The sequence below is a fragment of the Esox lucius genome, chromosome 22 (assembly GCF_011004845.1).
Source record: "Esox lucius isolate fEsoLuc1 chromosome 22, fEsoLuc1.pri, whole genome shotgun sequence".
Classification (NCBI taxonomy): domain Eukaryota; kingdom Metazoa; phylum Chordata; class Actinopteri; order Esociformes; family Esocidae; genus Esox; species Esox lucius.
In genome coordinates this window covers 7,240,297-7,260,612 of record NC_047590.1, presented here as the reverse complement: position 1 = coordinate 7,260,612, position 20,316 = coordinate 7,240,297, and the positions used below count along the sequence as shown (strand labels likewise).

Genomic DNA, 20,316 nt, shown 5'->3' with positions numbered 1-20,316 from the left:
AATCATAGAGCATGCAGAATGCAATCAATTCCTGGGATTCACACAAATAGCCTTTAATATATATATAAATAGGTACTGATGACTTCGGAATACCCACATTTATTTTACGGGGGGGGGGCTAAACATTATTCCCAATCAAAAAGTTTAAAGTAAACAGGTCAAACTCTCAACCTAGCTGCGACCAGCATTCTCAATAAGTAGTAGTGGTACTATTTGTTCACATCGCTGGCAACATACATTACAGCATCAGTTGGTTACTCCAGTACTGGACGGACGGAAAAAATTCCGGTTTTCATCTTCTTTTGATTCAGGATTGGGTCAGCAGGTGAGGCGATCAATCACCAGTAAGAGAGAGGGAAAAACTAGTGCTCAGTCCTGCAGAACCAAAGTTCTCTACCCGCTGCTCAACACTATGTCAGGAGAGTTTTTCTGCCAAGGATTGTGTAGAGCCGTGAGCCTGCTGCAGAGCCTCCTCCCTCCCTCCTTCCTCTCCCAGCCCTGCAGTGTTTGACTAGACCTGCCTGCCTCTCGTCACGGAGAGCGGTCTGCAGCAAAAGCTTTGAACCGACTCCCCTCTCTGATGGTTGAACACAGCACAGCACCGCCTGCACTGAATGCCGAGATCCAACAAGCCTTTGCCAGTCAGGCCATGACGGAAGCTTGCAAAATTAACTAAATCCTGACTTGTCTTTACTTTCGATGAATAGGCTTTCGCCTTGGAATTTGTATTCATTCCTTGCCATTCATATGTGGTGGTGTCCTTCCCTCTGCTTGAGGAGGCCAGCCCAGGTAGACACTGACCAAACTAGGTTATATCTGGGGTAGCCTAATGATAGCTGGTAAAATAAGCTCATCAACAGTGCCTAGGGAGTCTCTGTCCCCATTACACTCTGAGAAATCATTCTGATTGGAGGGGACACCGTTTCCAGAGCAACACAGGGTGCAGCGTTCTGATTGGCCTTGAGAAAGGTTAGCCGTTTTCAGTGAGCGTCTGTGGAATGTTTGACACGGCTTCCTTCCATCCCACAACCTAGAGGGTTTGATTTTCAAATCAAAGCAGCAAGTGAGTCCTTGCTTGAATTCAGTTTTGAATACCCAACAACAAATAAAGTTGTAGAAAAGACGAGCCCTGATTCTGGAGACAGCAGCTGCCTCTGGCACCTCTCTGTTTACAAGGAAGAAGTGGTTCAACAGGCTCTCTCGCCTATGAGTGACTAGCCATTTCTTGAGTTAGAATAGCTGTCATAAAGTGAGTCTGGGGAATTGTTTAGGTTTGGGAAGGGGAGGGAGGCAACTCCATTGCTGTAGTCCAATCTCCATGATAAACTCTGACCTTTCTACAATGCTCTACAATGATCGCATTACTGAGATATTCTTTCCAGGACAAATTTACCTATGGAGAGACAGTCTCTAGGGGACACAGAACAAATACAATGGACTCCAACCAGCTAACCAGCCCTTTACTGGATTCCACTCTTCTACCCTGTCACACACCAGCACTGATGTAACCTTCAACAGCACTGCTCTCTTTCCGCAGTCACAAACACAAGCAGACAAGCTCTTTGCGCACTCCTGCTCAGCCTTCATCTAGTATAAGTAAGAGTAGATGGCAGAAAGAGAATAACAGTGAGCCAACATGTCAGTCTGCTGTACATATAGGCAAACTAGGCTAGATCTGATGAGTCACCATACAATTTTACAGGACCGGCAAGGTGATGTAGTCTGGGGTCAAGACGCCCCTTATATTATCCCAGTAATAGGATGCAGAGGCCGCAGACACAAAAGTGGTTTATAGCATCCACCTCAGCTTGCCCTATTCCTTAGCACAGTCTGCTATTAGCTCCCCGGTACTGAGTGAACATCAAGAATCATCATCAGGAGAGAAGCTAATCGCTAAGCTTGAATCGATCCCATGGGGCACTGAAACTGGGCTTAAAGTTTGTGGCAACCCAACATTGCATTAATAAAGACACAGTTCGAGACTTCCGGCCACTGGTTGAAAAATGAGGCTGTCGAGCTAACAATGGTCTCTGGAAACGGTGGAGTATGTTTATGTAATTTTCTTTTTCTTCAAAAGTGCCTGGGGTACTCGCGCATTAAAACTTTCTTGCCAGGCCGTACATCAGTTTGCGTGTGGACTACATAACACCCTTTCCGGTTTTGTTCGGTAAATGAAAGGGAGGAAAAGACAATGTGTTATTGTTTCAAACATAGTTTTGTGAACGTCGGAAGCAGTATTCTGCACAGTGCCCCTTGAGGTGAATGCCACAGACTGTAACCTGCATTAACACTGTTACAGCAGCACACGTTAAGCCGCCTCGTTCAGTAGCATCTCCATACCGTACCTTAAAATTGCTGGAGTTGACCCAGTTGGTAGCAATACCATCCACCATTCTGTCCAGCATGGTCTGGTCCTGCTCCAAGTCCTGGGACTTGTCTAGGATGAAGTCTATGATTTCCTGGCCCAGCTGTAGCCGTCGACCCAGGTCCTTCTGCATTATCTGATCCATACAATACTCCATGTTCCACTCCATTTTGTGTGACCAAAGGTACTGTACACAACCACAACAAAACGGCAGAAAGGATGTAGGTCTAGTTGGCTGCTCGCAAAGACAATTTCAAGTGTATTGACACCTATATCCCAAATGTTGTGTAGTGTTTATCCCAAAAAGCTGACCCTATATTTCATGGGTGAAACTTTTGGGGAAGGCAAGAATGTACAGAGACCAAAAGTCCAGTCCTGACCTTCCCAGAGTTTCTTGGTCACTCTTGTGTTCCAGATAAAACTACAAATAGGATCAGTTTTGGATAAGAGGACGATAACGTGAACTGAAATGGATTGTTGAAATGATTGTGCTTCATTCTTCAGTAATTCTTTGCTTTCATGTGAACCTAAAACCAAAGAGGACACATTACTATTAGCTATAACATATACTCTAGACAAAAGGCCTCAGATAACGCAAACATAAGAAACTAAGAAAACTTTGTTCGTGTACAGTACAGTACAGTAGTTAATTTAAGCTAATACGATGAGCTAATAACAATGGTTATTCCGCTAAAGTTCCTAAACTGAATTTGCTATATACTGTAAAGAACAATAAAGACAATTCTTTATTAAAGCATCAATACAGTTAGCTGGTATAGTAACTGGCGAGCTGTAAAGTTAATATTAATTCCCAAATTGTTAAAAATGCTTACGTAACTACCAACCATAGCTAGCTAATTTTACTGGTGTTAATGCAGTTTAATGTTACCCAAGCTAACGGTAAAGCTAGCTAGCTTTTGTGTTACGCAAAATTGATAACTAGCTAATGATAGCTAACTAGGGAGCTTGTCTCTGATAGACAAATACCAAGTTAACTAGGTAGTAAAACAGTTCAATTGTGAACTAGATAAATGTACTAGGCGATAAGAAACAAAGATAAATCACAGACAAAGCATGGCTATAAATCAAAGACAATTAGAACTAATGTAGTATACTACTGTAACGTGAGCATGGCCATAAAGCAGAGCTAAATAAAAACAGAACAGATGTAGCTATGTACTGTAACGTTAGCAATGACAAAGTTAGATTACGCTAACCAGCTAGCTGCTAACTAGCAACCAAAGCTAGTTCACTCTCACTTGCTGCTCAGGTAGCCAGCTAACTGGTTAGCAGCTACCAGCAAACGCTGAAATTATGTCTAAGTCAATCAATTCATTCACAAAACAGTTAAGCAATTGTCGTCCTTAATTTATCGAGGACGTTTTATGTACTGTAACTGACTCTTTAATTTATTAATTACCAGTAATGTGCATCCGGACGTTGTTGGGCTCAGCTCAGGTTCGCTAGAAGACAGCCTTGGTACTGGACTTCCAGCACCCAGTACCGTTAGCTAGCAGAGCAAGCGATGAACTCGTACGTCCTGTGTGCGTGAAGCCAACTCACTGTCCAGTGTCTTCACATCAGAAGGCAACTATGCTTCTAATGGTTAGATTGAACCATGCATATCTCGGATATGTGAGAATATTATTTAGCTATAGCATCTAAAGTAGTCACTTAAACATGTTCAGCTAGCTACGTTGATATAAAACACACCGTTAATAATTTCAAATGTGATACAGTTGGAACTTGTTTGCATGCGAACATTGCCCCCTGCTGTCTATTACTGAAAGCGCAACATTACTTCAACGTGCGGTATCGGACTAACATTTTTACAGTTACAAGAGCAGCTAGGAACTACTCTGCTCTCTGACATCAACGGATTTCCTAAGATCATACAAAAGTCGCTGGGTGATGAAAATCTCTTTCTCTTTCAGTACCCCAATGATAGTTGCTGTAAATAAAAATGTTCTTAGCATACTTACTACATTGAACATATTATGAAGTATTTTTCAATTGTGAATTTGTCAAGTCTGATGCTGTAAAAAACATTGTTGCCATTTATTTTGCCAAAAAAGCAGTGTGTAGTTTCAAGCTGCATGCCAAGTCATAACCAACTGCCATAACCACCTGAATTTGAATTAAGCCAACACAAATATACTGCAAAATGCAATACAAGTACTGGCTGTACTACATGTACAGTAAGTAGTTCAAATCACCCCAATGCTGATTGTATTTGTATGACGTTGTGAAATATTTTGATGTGATACTGAGTATTGTTACCCTCTCCACAGGGTAATCCCCTCACGCTTCACTGACTGACTGGGACCACCAGAGGGCCGCCTGGATGGAGCCCATTTCTGTAGACCACAGCGATGGAAGGTTGTACATGGCCAGTATGTCATACTAACAGTACACCCGGCCTCCCAGTTGCACAGCTATAACCACCAAGGTACATAAACATTTTACGTCATAGTCACTAGGCAGAAACTCTTGCACAGAGATAAAGAATAATAAAGCAATAAAGAATAAGTGTCTCTCATCAGCATTGTGATTCGAACCATTGAACTTTTGGGAAATTATATGACGCACACCCTAATCTCTTTCCCAGACATTTCCCCCAAAATGTTTGCAATGGCCTGTGGACAATTGTTACCCATGCCGTATGGATCCTAGGTCAGACACATATTTGTCAATGGCACTTGATGTTTTCTTTATGTACGTGACTCATCTCCACACATTCCCAACTATTTTACAATCATGGCAGGTTACCAGAAGTGTTTGGAAACGGCACACAAAAGGAGTGGAAATTGGAATGTTAGCTAAACCAACTGATATGCAGGCTATGTTCTTTGTGCGTCAATATCCCAACTATGTCTTAAATAGATACATGTAATCAACAGTATATTTCTCTCTCTGACTATCTAATATATATAAATAAAATACAATCATTATGGTATTTATTTCATACCTTCATGTACTGTATGAATACTATCGTATCCTTGCTGACACAATGTCCCTTTTATTGAATGTCAGAACTGTGTACATTTCAAACAGTATGTTGTGCATCGCTTAGACATTATTTACAAACACAAAACCAATAAAAGTGCAAATGTCAGTTTTCTGTACCAGTTCCAAGTTACAGTAATGTTGAAAAACATTCTAACATATTAGAATAATAAATACCAACAACAACAGTAGTGTTAAATTTCCAAGATAATGACAATCAATAGTTTCACTAAAGCATGGATTGATTTAAAAAAAATATATGAAACAGCACAGGAATTATTCTTGGTCGCAAAGAGATGAACTAAATCCACACAAACCACAGAGGATCTCTTGAAACTGAAACTTGAAACTCTTGAAAAGTTGAAAATATAAATATTGTTGAGGGATGCCAAGGCTACTGACAAAATATGGCAATAAGCCATTTGTGTACGATTGGAGTACTCAACAATGGAGTTATTTACCACAATGCTTTCCCTGGGCATAACAAAATGTAGAAATCAAGTGACAGCATGGAGTGAAAACTATAAAGTAACAGGGAAAACATTGGACTTGCAGGCTCTGTTCCTCCTAACCGCATTCTTCCCTTCAAAGTAAAACACCCTAGATTAAGTTAATGAAATAAACACAGGGCCAAACCTAAAGTATTAAAACCCTGCTATTACAGTTCCATTCAGATCATCTTGAGAAGAAACAAGTCATTAACATAATTCATAGCCTTGGTATGAATTGTAATTCGCCACAGCCTCAACCCTGCCACTTTCAACTGTAGTCAGGCACACCAAGGATTGAAGCTTCCCTAAAATCATAAATGTTGGTGTCAGCAGCATGGTAGTGGCTAATGCGGGTAAAGGTAGCTATGATTTGCGGGGCCCAGGCTTGCCAGGGCCCACTGATCGTAATAATATCAATGTGGTCTATAAGTGAGGGGGCCCAGACACACCCCCGTCCCTTCATCCAACCCTCTTCATCAGTACTTGGGGGTCCACAAACACCTGTGTTAGTCCAACACATTCTGCTCCAGAACCCAGGCTTCCTATATCCCTCCATTCCTAACGCCTCAGGGGCCGGTTACGAGGAGCGTCGCTCTATTTACACAGTCCGAGGGAGTGGAGGGTTGATGGAGGTTCCGGGGGGGGGGGGGGGGACATCTTCTGGGGCCACTAGTTAAACATGATGGATTCTGGGTCCTGGTTCATCATCTGAGCCATGTGACGAAGGACATCCTTCTTAGTGATGATGCCCAACAGACGCCTAGAGAAAGGTTTGGGAAAACAAATCGTGTCATTCCCCCGCCCCACGAACCTCTACGGCTGATTGGTCGACAGTCTTTTACCCATTTTAGGGAAATTCGCGTCACTCATTATGGATCTGATGAAACGAGTTAATCGATTCTAAGCTGACAGTAGCTCTGCTGTAGAGAGTCGTTCTGTTGACGGGTGACCTTAATTTGGATCCTGACACCCCACCCCCCCCACCCTCACCCGGACTCACCCGCTCCTGGTGACCAGACACTGTCGGAGGCCCAGCTTCCTGAAGATGTCCACCACGGTCTCCATGGGGGTGTGGTCAGTGACGGTGAAGGGGCTGAGGTTGAGGATGCGCCGTAGCTTCAGGGGCTGCGGGTCGCAGGCCTCGGCCGCCTGGGGGGTGTCCTCCGTGAAGTAGACCACGGAGCTGCTCACCACGCCGTCCTGCTTCTGACGGGCCGTCTCTGAGGCGGGAGGACAGACGGGGGCGGACGCGATGGGTGGATGAGTTACATTACCATACATCCCAAGACAACACACGCCGAAAAAGCAGACATAACCAAGGGGTCGACAGTACACCTACTAATAAACATTCTTCAGGATGTCGCCCAAGAGGGGTGTTAAAGGGTGTCAGTGTGACGCTGGGTCTTACTGATAGCCAGGGTGAGGTCCCGGCGCTGGACGAAGCCAATGAGCCGCTCTGACTCCCGCGACACGACCACGGGGAAGCCGTTGTAGTCCGTGTCCTTGATGAGGGCCTCCACGTCCTCCACCGTGGTGCTGTCCTGGGTCAGCACTGCCAGGGGCGGCTCACTTCGCCGGGGACGCATCACATCCGTGGCCAGGGTCCTGTGGGCGGAACGCGTACGGTGAACTCTTAGGGCCGGGGGTTGGGGGGGGGGGGGCACAGGTTGAGCCAAGTCAACGAAGGATGACCTCTCACCTGTGCGTGAACTCGTCCCGGACGTCCAGGTAGGGGTAACCGTTCAGCTGGATGTGGGACTCATAGATGCCCTCCTTCCCGAAGGCGTCCGCCACCCACTTACTGGTGACCGCCGCGGCCATGAGGGGAACGATGTACTCCAGCCCGCCGGTCAGTTCAAACATAATAACGACCAGGGACACCGTCATCCTGGTCACACCCCCTGGAGGAACACAGGAGGGGGTCAGCCCAGTCTTAGACGGGTGAGAGTCGACCTGTTCCAGAGCGTTCCCCCGTGTTTGGAGGGCATTTAGACAGGCTTAACGTCAAGGCGACCAACCCAGGCAGGCGGCCGCTCCGACCATGGCGTAGAGGCCCGGGGTGACACAGTCGGCGCCGGGGCGGCACCAGTTCTTAAAGATGATCCAGTCGTGGTGGTGGTAGGCCATCTGCTCCACGGCGATGCCCACGATGCGCCCCGCGATGGCGCCCACCGCCATGCTGGGAATGAAGAGCCCGGACGGGATCTACACAGAACCAAGAGGGGGGGGGCGTCGACCGGTTGGGAGGGGGTCAGAGCGGCGCAGCCCGACAGACAAACAACAGCAAGGTCATCCCACAGAACGTCCTGCCACTGACCTTCATCCCAAACGTGAAGATGGTGATGACGATTTTAAAGACGAGGGCCAGGGCGAGCTGCCACAGGGCGGTGTAGACGCCGGGCCCGGCGGGCCGGTCCGGGATGTCGTCCACCCGCCGGCTCATGTTGGGATTATTCACGTAGTCGCAGAGCTGAGAGGACTCCAGCGCGCCGCAGTCGTTGAACAGTTCCGAGATGAGCTCACTGGTGCTGCGTCGCGTGTACGGGTTAGGGAACGCCAGGACCGCCGTAATACCCGTTATCACGATCACCTTAACGAGTCAAATCAAATCGCACTGGTTTATATTAAAAGCCCGGTTTACGCCAGCAGACGTCACAGCGTGCTTGAGAGTAGCCTGGCTAAGACCCCATACAGAAAGCATAACGGCAGGAGCCAGGAAATAACTACGTGGCAGATGTTCTGATCTAGAGCAACAGACACATACAAATCAGTGCATTCAACTAAGGTAGTTTCCAATAAACCCTTTATAAAAACATGAGCCTTTATCGCTACTGCCTGCTAAGTTAGTGCCAGTTAGGAAGCAAATAAATGTGAGTGCAAGAGCCTTCGAGTGCCGGTCAAAAGTCCCTCACTCAGGCTAGGCTGCCAGACGTTACCTCCAGGACCGGGTATTTTCCCAGCAGCGTGGTCTTCCTCCTCCTACACCAGGCGATGTTCCCCCGGATGAAGAGGGTTCCCCAGAGGCCCCCGAACACCCCCAGGAGAATGAAGGGGACCAGCTCGGCCATGTACCAGGGGGTGTGGTACTCCACGTAGAACAGGACCAGGCGGCTGTTGCCGAACGGGTTGATGGCGCGCAGGGTGAACGCCGCCACCAGCGCGGCAAAGAAGGAACGCCAGAGGGTTTTCAGGGGGAAGTAGTAGCTCACCTGAACACGGGCGCAAGAGGTTCAACTCAACAGCAACATATGTGGACGTTAGATTACATTTCACCGAACAAACTCGGCTGAGGATCTGGCGTGGATGTACACGCATACAGCACCTCCTCCAGGCTGAAGAGAACTCCTCCAATTGGAGCGCCAAAGGCAACCGACACACCAGCGGCAGCGGCAGCCGACAACACCTGGACGACAGACACAGCGAGTTACAGACCAAACTAGAGCCGTTGTCGGAAACTATGAACATGCGGCGTAAACAAAACATTAAACACCCAGCAAATAAATGTGTCATCTGCAACCCCGTAAAACATTTCAGCCGGTCGCAGGGGCGCGACGCGGGATGTACCTCTCTGCGCTTGCCCTCGTTCTTGCTGTATTTGGAGAAGAGGGAGCAGAAGAGGTTCCCACAGCAACAGGCCACGTGGACCAGGGGCCCCTCCTTCCCCAGGCTCAGGCCAGACGACACAGCCAGAACCAGGGTGACCGTCTTGATGAGCAGGGTCCACTTCCCCAGGTACCCGCGGATGATGAACCCGCTCAGAATGGTCTTGATCTGCGGAGGAAGACACGACAAGGTCCCCTCGTTTTCCGATGTGTAAGCAACTATGAGCGGCGACGGGGCGTTCACGGCAGAACCTCAAACCTCGTAATTTTCTTAAAAAGGCGCAATTGTCCAAAATTAAAACGCCCACACACAATCAAAACAGACTGTTCAAAATACCACAATGTGGTTATTTTCTATTAGCGAAACAACAATGAAATGTCCAACCCTCACCTCTGGAATTCCTGAGCCACAGGCGTAAGGGGCAAAGACTCTCACTAAAGACACAGCCAGGAAGGAGAACAACAGGGCCCACGATATATACAGGAAGTAATTCAACACATACGCTCCGGCACCCTGGAAATGAAGATGGGGTAAGGCGTTAATGAGCAGTTAGAGTGGTTACACATTTACCCAAGCCGCACTCTTCTACAGCGTAATCCCAAACCAGGGGACGCTGCTCGTTCGTCCGGCTGAAACACAAACCGGTACTGCGGCTTTTGAAAATACACACGTCTCCTTAACAGTCATTGACCTGCTGACCTCGGAGTTGCCGGTCATCAGCTCGGCCCATTTCTGCCACTGCGGGCACTTGTCCCGGTCGTCGAAGGTGGTCTCGTTGGACGTCCAGCAGCACTGCTCATGGCTGTAGTAGAACGCCGACAGACACACGCCCTCCTTCAGGTCGGTCATCCAGTCCACGGCCAGGTCTATCACCCCGGCCAGAGTGCCTGCATGGGGGGACGACACACACACACACCCGGGTTCACACCAGTCATCTGGTACTTCGCTGTGACCGGCTGTTTGCTGTGCGTCGTGCGTCTGCGGTTCATACCTGTCAGCATTCCTATGAGCAGCATCACCACCCATCCTGACCAGGCATCCAGGAGACCCTTGATCAGCTCCCAGTAAGACTCCCTGCTCTTAGTGGTGATCTGGAACAATCATCGGCCAACCGTCAGTGGCAGGCTCAGTGGGACATCGGGTTAAAATATCTTGCCCATGAGGAGCGGTTTCCTCTCACCTTCCTATGACGATCGGTGTCCCGTGACTTTTCCCGGAGCCAGTCAATAGTATGGAAGTCCTCATAGGTGCTCACATCAGGGAAGGGCTCATCCAGGAAGTCCATCAGGTTCCCAGGGCCATTAATCTCCTCAGAGGGAGTGGCCCCGGTACTGCTGGCCCCTGAACACAGGCAGAAGAAGATTACTTTATTGTTCAATGATTAACACCAATGTCCAATGAATATTTATTATGCTTAACTATGAAAGACAGACGCCCGCACGCACACACGCACACACACACACACAATGGTCAAAGACGCTGGAAATCCATTTGAGTCAGTCCTCTGATTCTCCACCGGATTAGGTAATATGCCATAGCCAATGCTCGTGAAATTCTAGTTATTGGGACCTCCTGACAGACAGCGTAATAATGTTAGCCAACACTAATCTTTAAGCAAAGCAATGGCCACAGTGTTTTTGTACGTCATGTTAAACACCAATAAATGACAGTTAATACCCTTTTCAGCGTATTCATCTATTTTCTCCTAGGTACAAAAATATATTTTGCGTAATATATCATTTTAATACAAATAAGGGTTAGCACAAGCCGGGAACACAGTATAGTGAGCTGTCAAGAATTTAACACTAGGCTAGTACAGTATGCAAGACCTGCGGGGTCGTGCATGAAATTAGGCCTATAAATCATTGCCGAGTGATCCCTTAATGCAGGTATTACATCTTACAATCTAAAGCAATGGTTGTGACGAGACAACCACAGCACAGTAGATATAACGTGAGTGCTAATATAGCAAGCTACGGTTAGATTATTATGATTTTGTATTCCGTCTCCCTTATGGCTGATGGCCAAAGCAATTCATGCTTACCGTCTCCGTCCATAATTTACACGATGCGACTTCCCAAAATAAAACACATATATCCTAGCTAGCTATATAGTCACCAGTATTGCAGGCATTTTAACATAGTGTTAGCTAACTATGCTGTCACCAGTCAGTACTGTTAAGAAAATAGAGATGAGTACGTCAGAAATGTCTACTTCCCACAATGCATTTGTTCAAACAAACTATCAATGCATTAAGGGGGAACAAAGATGGTCGGGATTAATGCAAATAGTTTACAGTTCCGGTCTGATTAACTGGGTGGCTTTAACGTCGACGCGAATGCGATAGCAGCTGGTGTGGTCTTCTTAGTTTGAACCCACAGAAAAAGGTAGTGAAATGTCTCGCTTTCTCTTGTATCTCCGGTTGGACTTGTGAGTATGGAAATGGCGACACCTTGTGCCTGAAAGAAAAATCTAACTGTTGTCATCACAGTACACGCACTGGCTATTCAATCACGCTTGGTGCACCAGATCCCTTTTCTGAGCTGTAGTGTGATGCATTTGTTAGTTATTCTCTTCAAGTGTACTGCATATTCAGTCAGCCTTCGACCTGGGTAATGAGCGCTGTGTCATCTCAAACATCTAACGCAGATCACTGGATATTGTTACAAATAATAGAAATAAAAAAATTTGAATTCCTCTGTCCAGTGAAACAATTACTTGATTGTTAATTACATTTTTTTTAACCGTGTAGTAATGATGATATTTTTAGACTTGGTTCCTGCCCTAGTAACAGTTCAGCACAAGATAGTGTTGATATTTTATTCCGTCAATCCTTGGTTTAAATATACATCAGTCAGTTTTAAATGTAATCTCCCTGGCAACCCTTGATTGAGACAATGCGAGGAATGCCTGTGCTACAAGTGCTGTGAAATAAATTAACTTACTTAACATCCTGTCTGCATTTTAAAAGCATCCTGCGTTTTTTTTTATGACCCGCTCACTGTGCGGGTGGAAACGGGCATCGCCATAGATCTGAATGACTCTGTTGTTCAAAGCGAAAGGCTCCCTCTCAGTCACTCTTTCCTGACCACTAGGTGAAGCTCTGGCCGGGGCCAGCCTCCTGGGGGGGGGCAACATGTCAGCAAGACGCCGCTCTACAAGACGCCATTCTACCTCTAATAACGGCAGACGATGTCTGCTCGTTTACAGTGAGCAACCAGACCTTTTTACCAGCCCGTGCCGCTAGTCCTGAACACTAATTGGACTTACGGTCTTTGAAACAAATTGAGTCTTGATAGGAACCTACTGGCCCTACCTTCCTCTGACTCCAACGAGCTACAGATCACAGACACACAGCGGGAGAATAAAGGAGCTGTGTCGGACGCTGAACCGTGGCCCAGAGAGACGGGTTGGGGAGGCAGAGGAAGGCTGCTCCGGAGCCTGAGCCGAGCCCCGAGCGTGGCACCATGGACCCGGGCGTGTGCCTTCTGGAGCTGCTCGGGGTGCTCGTCTCCATCGGTGCCTGGATCTGCTCGCTGGCCACCACCGTCATGTCCACCTGGCTGACCCTGTCCACCGAGCTGCTGCCCGCAGAGAGCTACGAGCTGGGCCTGTGGGAGACGTGCGTGGTGCAGGACCACGGGACCCTGGAGTGCAGACCCTACGACAGTCTCCTCGGCTTGCCGCCGGACATCAAACTGGCCAGGATCCTTATGTGCGCGACGGTGGCCACGGGACTCCTGGGTCTGATACTGGCAATACCTGGGATCTATTGGGTCAACGTCTGTGACCAGGGACCCGAGGGTTTGAAGGTAAAGAGACTGATGAAGTTGTTGGGGGGTGTGTTGTGCCTTGTTGCGGGGATACTGGGGCTCATACCTGTGTCGTACATCGCTCACCTGACAGTCATACGCTTCTTCGACGAGTCCGTGCCGTCCATCGTGCCGCGTTGGGAGTTCGGGGATGCCCTGTTCTGCGGCTGGACGGCGGGGTTTCTGCACCTGGTGGCCGGCTTTCTGCTGGTCACGTCCTGCATGTGTCTGCGAGAAGAGCCGTGCGCCACGCAAAGGCCTATACCTCTACAGAGACGGCACACACGCGTGCACACAGCCGCTGTGCCACACAAGAAGATGTCCATGGAGTATGTCTGATCGCTGCTGTTGGCAGCAGGCTGCGTGTTTCAGACTCTCCCATCTCTCTGTCGAAGGTGAATGAGACGCTGCCGACCTAAAGCTTCTGCATGTTTAATTTAAAAATAACTACAGGTCTTGAGTACTCTTGCGGCGGACAATAATGACAATTATCCTTTGTTTTATCCATGTTTAAAAATCTACATTTGTTCACAGTGCTGTTGAATGTTTCAATCACTCAGACAAACACTTAGGGATGCATGGAGTTAGAAGGACTGCAAAGTTATCATTTATGTACATTTATCAAAACAGAGATTGTGAATTCATGGAACCAAAGAGACTCCTTTTTAAAGATCATATTTCTTCCTAACTTGTCGCTGTGTCTGCTGGAGGTTCTGATTAGGAGATTGTGTTCAATAGAGGATATGCATGTTGCAAACTGCAAAGTTAATTTAATATGTAACTTCATAACATTATTTTAGCCACACAGTTACAGAATCCACAATGTGTTCCAGGAATAACTATTCAAACATATTGTAAATGGAACAAAGAGAAAATAAATAACCTTATAGAATGATAATAATTCATGAGAGGAAAGGAACACAAGTTTCTTTAGAATGTGTATTTACTGTAAATCGTGGAATATAACGACTTAGCTTGCTCGCAAAAACTTGACAAGACAATGACTTAATAGATATTTGAGGATCTGATTGTATATTTGTTACATTTCTGCTGAAATATCCACTCTACATTCTCTCTAGTTAGAGGCAAATACTAGTGATTTATCACACACACCAGTCTTCAATGTACTGCATATAAGTGTACTGACTCTGAACTGATCAGTGATTGTAGTGCCACAAAGCTACATGTGTAAAATCTGTTATATCCACACTGTGGAGAAATCTGTAAATAAAAAGGTTGACAATGTTAAATAAAAAGAGAACCTGAGAACCTGACAAAAACCTGAAAACGATTCTTCACAAACCCTCTGCTTTTGTTACTTTGTCTTCCACAAGTCCGAACTGCGGCTGGACAACATTGAGGATGTGAATAAGGTGAGGTGACATACCAAGTCCAGTGGAAACACAGCTTAAGGCTAATTCCTGCTGATCTTTGTCTTGGTTCCTGGGCTAAGCTCTGGCTAATGAACATCACAATGACGACACGCAATGTGAGGAATGTCAGACTTCCTGGATAGTACCCCCTACTTTGAATGTTACACAAGCTTGCTCTGTCAGGTAAAGTCCCGATACTTCAGTCATGTTTTTATTTGTTAATTTATTTTATTTCTCCTGTATGTATTTAGCACGGTGAATCCCATGCAGATAAAACTCTCTTTCTTAAAAGAATGAACCCTGTATGGCTAAAATGTAACAACAAGCAATAACAACCTCATGTAAATTTTAATGCAGCATTTCTTCCAGAAATTGACCGTTTTCCATGTGTAGTAGTGTTATTATTTTTGTCCAGGACCCTGTACGGTTAAAACCAGTGTGCTATGTAGGGAGTATGGCGCTATTTGGGACACATATAAAGCGTTCTCCACTCTGCCACAGTTCCTCCCGGGTCTTCACATCATGAGACCCCCGGCCTGGACTTTGAAATGCTCCGTCTGCACCCCACCTCCTCCTGTGTTCATGTTGTCATCTGAAAGATCCCATTGTTGCCTCCCCTAACAATGGAAGTCATTATAGCTTCCTATGCTAATCACTTGATCTTCCACAGGGTTGGTCCGACATCAGAGAAAACACATGGAGACAACCACTATATGTTAAACAGCGAACGGTTCTGTTGTCACATGTCACTTTGACACACAATGAAAGGGAACATTCGGAATCGTTCTGTTCTCGATCGGCGTCACAGTCCCACAACACCACTGTTGTAGCTACAGTGCTGATATAGTTCTGCTCCTTCCCAAGCAAATACTGAAATGTCTAGTGGGAGATGACTATCTCCAGTTTGTGACGGTTTTCCTTATGGTGCATTTACGTTATTAGGGTAAGTTATCAGGTTACAACTTAAGGAGCACAATTAATAAATAAAAAATGCATTACAGTCTTTACATAGTAGCTCCTTTTCCAATGGGCATTTAAAATCAATCTTCTCCCGGTGAAACTCCCCACTTGGATAATGTTTATGGACAGGTTATGTTTTGGGTTTGAAATTTTTGGGGGGGTTCTAATTAGACCCCTTTGGGTTTTCATGTAGAATCCTCTTTGGAAAGGTTTCTTTTAGGAACCGACTATGGTTCTTCATAGAGTTCTCCAATGGGGACAGCCAAAGAATCCTATTAAGCATATAGGTAGCATATGTTTTCCAAGCCAGTAGCATTGGATGAAACATATCAGGAAACATCATTACATTTTCCATTCAGAAACATTACAACAAAGACAAACAGGAAGAGGTAAGATAAGGAAATAAATTCACAAAGAACTGCAAAACAAAAGGGCAAGGCCAAAGCGAGTGATTTCACAATGGTGGTAAATCCGGGAATATGTGTTGCACAACAAAATAATAAACTTGTCCTCTATCTGCAACATTCCCTCACACAACTGCACGAGGTGGATGTCCGCCAACATCAGTATGCTACACAGGTATACTGTAGTAAGACGTTGGGACAGATGTACACTTTAATGTACATCTTTAATTTACACTAGACACTTTAATGTACTCTAAACATGAATGTACACTAGAAATTAATGTACACTAGAAATTAGTGTACACAACACACTTGAATGTACACTACACTAGACAATAATGTACACTAGACATTAATGTACACTACAAACATTAATGTACATTAGACATTCGGTTCAGTCCAGGGTGAGGGTGTCTGTCTGATCTAACATTCCTTACCAGACTTTAGCTGGACCACAACAAATCCTCTTAATGAGTTGACTTCCTCTAAAGAACCTTTCAATGAGGAAACATTTGTATATGAATTGGAGTTTGGTTCACATTTTCAGTTGATTCGAATTGAAATGTAATTCACCCCAGGCCTGCCCCCAAAACAGGCTCTGTCCTGCTCTGTTACTGCATTACATCCAACTTCTTTTGTTACCTAATGTCTTTATTTTGGGGACCACAGTGAACTAAGCAGGTTAGCGAAGCTTTTCTAAAAAATATTTTCGAAACACTAAAGTGGAATAGTTTTGTAGAGGATTCATATATATGTAGGTCCCCCATTGGGAAAAACAACCTTGATAAAAGTTTTGGAAGCCAGTGTTGCTATAGGTTTTTGAAGCCAGTGTCGATATAGGTTTTGGAAGCCAGTGTCGATATAGGTTTCGGAAGCCAGAGCCGATATAGGTTTTGGAAGCCAGTGTCAGTATAGGTTTTGGAAGTCAGTGTCGGTATAGATTTTGGAAGCCAGTGTCGGTGTAGGTTTTGGAAGCCAGAGCCGATATAGGTTTTGGAAGCCAGTGTCGGTATAGGTTTTGGAAGCCAGAGCCGATATAGGTTTTGGAAGCCAGTGTCGGTATAGGTTTTGGAAGCCAGTGTCAGTATAGATTTTGGAAGCCAGTGTCGATATAGGTTTTGGAAGCCAATGTCGATACAGGTTTTGGAAGCCAATGTCGATATAGGTTTTGGAAGCCAGTGTTGATACTTCACTAGAAAAAGATTACACCTTAGTCTGTAGCTCCTTACAGAAGCCTTGTTTAGTAACAGGAAACAACATGGACTAATGGGGTCTGACTACGGGTCTGACTGTACCTTGCAGTCTGCACTCTGCAGAGCTCCCCCGCTGACTGGTGAACTCTGGGTAATTACTGGGTGAATCCCAAATTACCTGTTACCCTGTTTAGTGTGCACTACTTTTGGTCTCTGTTTAAAGGTAATGGCGCTATATGGGGAATAGGGCGCCAGTTGGGAAGCTCGACCCTCACTACCCAGAGTTCAACAGTCAGTGGGGAGCTCGGTAGAGTGCAGGCTGGGACAAAGATTAATTGAGGTCCCTGCTGTGCTGTCTTAAACCAGACTGAGGAACAGTCCTATGGCCTCTCCGCATCAAAACAAATACAGTTTAATCCCATGATTTATCACAGCTACAAAAGTTTGTGTATCATTAATAGTTTTATAATAATAATAATATAATAATACTAATACTATAATACAGTTGCACTTTGTGAATATCAAAACCCTTAACTATTTAAGTATGAAGAGAAAATAATATGTATTTATACCACTTTTCACGTTTTTTTGCAGCATTTAATTGTGACTTTTTATTTACTTATTTTAATTAAATATTAATAAAACATTACTATATCTAGATAAGATAACTATTGAGAAGACAAAAAGGGGTGGGTGGGTTAGTACTATTACGCAATAACTGCATTTTATTTATTAATTTTGATTTATATTGTAAAACAATATAAAATATTTTGTACAGATTAATCACAGAAAATCACAACAAAATAATTTCCATCCTAGTTCTTAAAAGCTATTTGTTTGTATGTCTAGGCCAGTAAAATATATATATTGAAATATATTAACACTTCTTGAAAATTGTGTTCTACCTTTAAATCTTAATAGTTGAAACTGAAATGTTAAGCTCTGCTAGGTGGAAGATTAGAGAAAAGACTGTCATAACAGCAATGCTGCATTAGAATGGCAATCTGCTTAGCATGTTTATTTATCGTAACAGTACAGAAATGTTACAATGGCTTTCATAGCAGTTAAGCATTGTTAAATCTAATTATATCACAATTTGCATTTTACCATTAAAGATATTATTTTATAGGTAACCTTCATTCTAAATATTCATCAAGAATTAATTAAGAATCAATCTCAATCATAAAATGTGCAAAATCAGTTATATACACATACATTGGCAATTGCTTTAGTCCGTCACAAAGCCTGCTTCAATACTTCAAATCAGTAAGGTTCTATTATAAACATACCAATTACAGCAGATATTGACGCGGGTGTGGCGAAACGCTTGTATGGTGGACACTAAGCAACGCAGTCAATTAAATAAAATAACTCCAACATAAAAAGAAATGGAAAAAAGTCCCCACCAGTACAATATAACATTAAATACGTTAAACTCAGACACCTTTTTTCAGAAAAAAAAATCTTACATCACAGCTGCTCGTCTGAGTGGAATGCAGGATTTTCTCTGGCCTGAAAGTCCCTCAGACCATCCTTACTGGGTCCCCCTGTCCTAACAATGGACCCATCAATGTGCCTCGCATCAGGACGGGACCGTTCCACCCATAGTCCCTTTTTAACAGGTAACCTGTATGAGATGAAGATAACACCACTGACGATCATCAGGAATGACCCCACGATCCCGACCCCTATACCCTCCCCTGCCACCTGGGACACGGGCGCAGGCGGCATGTGGAAGTCTGGAGGAAAAGCAATCGTCCGATTGGCCAAGACTGAGTTCAAGTTCCAAAGGAGCGGTACGAGAAAGCACGCGGCCGAGAGGAGGCAGAGCGTGCCAGCCAGCGCGAACGTCCGCCGTATGGCCGTCCGTTTCTCCAGTCCGAAGTAGACGTTCCGGAGTGCGTAAATGGCGGCGCCGTTCCCACAGAACCCGACGACCAGCGCTGCCGGAACGAGCACCTGGGCGGCAGTGACCTCTGGGGGGGTGAAGCTGTCCAACGGGGACATACTCTTACAGTACATGATCTGGAAACTCGAGGTCACAAGGGTGTGGCTGTAGAAGCACACCCTCCACACCCCGATCCAAGCCACGCCCGAGGTGATGAACGTGAGGTCGGCCACTCGCCAGGCCCTCCACTGGATGATGCCGAGGGTCGCGCCGGTGAGGAGCCAGCCAACACCACTTAACCAGAGGCCCACGAACTGAGGGTTAGCCGTGTGAACCAGGTATGTCATGTCTTAAACACACAGGCGAGACAGTCCCTCAACGGTCCTTTTATTCCAACCACAGACGGACATCCTTGGCTCACAGGAGCGGGAGCTCCGCCATGTCACAGAATTGCCATTCAGAATAAAAAGCCACCTGTCGCCTCAACAACTCTTTTTTTTTTCTTCACACTTCAGCTCCAGACTCACACCTCATATCCAGGAAGAGGCTTGGATACATCACCTTTTTTTCCTGATATGTTCCCGCGGTCTCCAGGATACCTGGCAAACAAAGCTTCCCTCTGAGAGGAGAAAAACGTGAATGTGGTTAGATCAGAAAGCAAACAACACACCTGTGAACACACTAGAATTCAATACATGCTCTGCGAAATCACAGCGATATCATTCCAATGACCCCGGTTTGACCTCACGCTTAATGGACCTTATTTTATTTCATGCCATAATGTAACGCACACGAAAAACACTTAAGATTATTATGTCTTTTAAAATGTCATAACTGAGGGTATAATGATTAAATAAACTTTAGCATATTCTTGCAACACATTACCTCTTACCTCAGATCCTCAGTCCTGTGGGGTCAGTGGTGGTGAGAGACACAGAATCGACTGGCCTGGCATCATCCACCAAGCTTCTCAGGATCCTGCCAAAGGTGACATTATTGTACCGGTGGGAACGACACAAAACTGGTACTTCCTCATCTGGGACTTCATCTAGTAATGCGTCCCTGTGAATGATTGACTTATCTTATTGGCTATTCACCTCTGCTCTCAGGAAACAAAGGAACGGAAGGCGTGGTTAATTAACCCATCCAAAGCTAGGCCACACTTAGAACTGGGACTGTGTTCTCGCTTAGTCACTGTGGTCATGGCACGTTGTTAATGAG

At 45.4% G+C, this 20,316-nt stretch overlaps 4 protein-coding genes across 21 annotated transcripts in view; 1 reads left to right on the top strand and 3 right to left on the bottom strand.

The window, feature by feature from the left end:
* Window positions 1-4,092, bottom strand: part of LOC105019968 (CLIP-associating protein 1-B) — a 30,905-nt gene extending 26,813 nt beyond the window's left edge. For all 17 annotated transcript variants that reach the window (XM_029116600.2, XM_029116604.2, XM_029116603.2 and 14 more), the window contains exons 1-2: window positions 3,786-4,092; window positions 2,346-2,892 (exon numbers count right to left, since the gene is read on the bottom strand). In XM_029116600.2, coding sequence (XP_028972433.1) covers window positions 2,346-2,534 — 189 coding nt within the window. In that variant the 5' untranslated portion in view covers window positions 2,535-2,892; window positions 3,786-4,092. The remainder of the gene's footprint in view (window positions 1-2,345; window positions 2,893-3,785) is intronic.
* Window positions 4,093-5,361: 1,269 nt separating this feature from the next.
* On the bottom strand, window positions 5,362-11,862 carry clcn4 (chloride channel, voltage-sensitive 4). The gene is made up of 14 exons (XM_010886566.5): window positions 11,510-11,862; window positions 10,646-10,806; window positions 10,457-10,556; window positions 10,165-10,352; window positions 9,856-9,978; window positions 9,427-9,633; window positions 9,185-9,265; window positions 8,799-9,071; window positions 8,180-8,452; window positions 7,881-8,067; window positions 7,562-7,763; window positions 7,271-7,467; window positions 6,863-7,082; window positions 5,362-6,622 (listed from the first exon to the last, which is right to left on the bottom strand). The coding sequence occupies exons 1-14, from the start codon at window positions 11,520-11,522 to the stop codon at window positions 6,532-6,534; spliced, it is 2,316 nt and encodes a 771-aa protein (XP_010884868.1). The 5' UTR covers window positions 11,523-11,862; the 3' UTR covers window positions 5,362-6,531.
* On the top strand, window positions 10,844-14,538 carry LOC105019966 (putative claudin-24). Of its 2 annotated transcripts, none has more exons than XM_010886567.3 (2): window positions 10,844-10,989; window positions 12,561-14,538. In XM_010886567.3, the coding sequence occupies exon 2, from the start codon at window positions 12,933-12,935 to the stop codon at window positions 13,614-13,616; it is 684 nt and encodes a 227-aa protein (XP_010884869.1). In that variant the 5' UTR covers window positions 10,844-10,989; window positions 12,561-12,932; the 3' UTR covers window positions 13,617-14,538. The 2 variants fall into 2 exon arrangements, with proteins under 2 accessions (XP_010884869.1, XP_010884870.1); XM_010886568.2 differs by lacking the exon at window positions 10,844-10,989 and adding an exon at window positions 11,773-11,852.
* Window positions 14,539-18,061: 3,523 nt separating this feature from the next.
* LOC106024873 (claudin-34-like) lies at window positions 18,062-20,252 on the bottom strand. Its single transcript, XM_034289765.1, has 2 exons — window positions 19,988-20,252; window positions 18,062-19,714 (listed from the first exon to the last, which is right to left on the bottom strand). Exon 2 carries the CDS (start codon window positions 19,440-19,442, stop codon window positions 18,678-18,680), a length of 765 nt encoding a protein of 254 aa, XP_034145656.1. The 5' UTR covers window positions 19,443-19,714; window positions 19,988-20,252; the 3' UTR covers window positions 18,062-18,677.
* Between the last annotated feature and the right edge of the window lie 64 nt (window positions 20,253-20,316).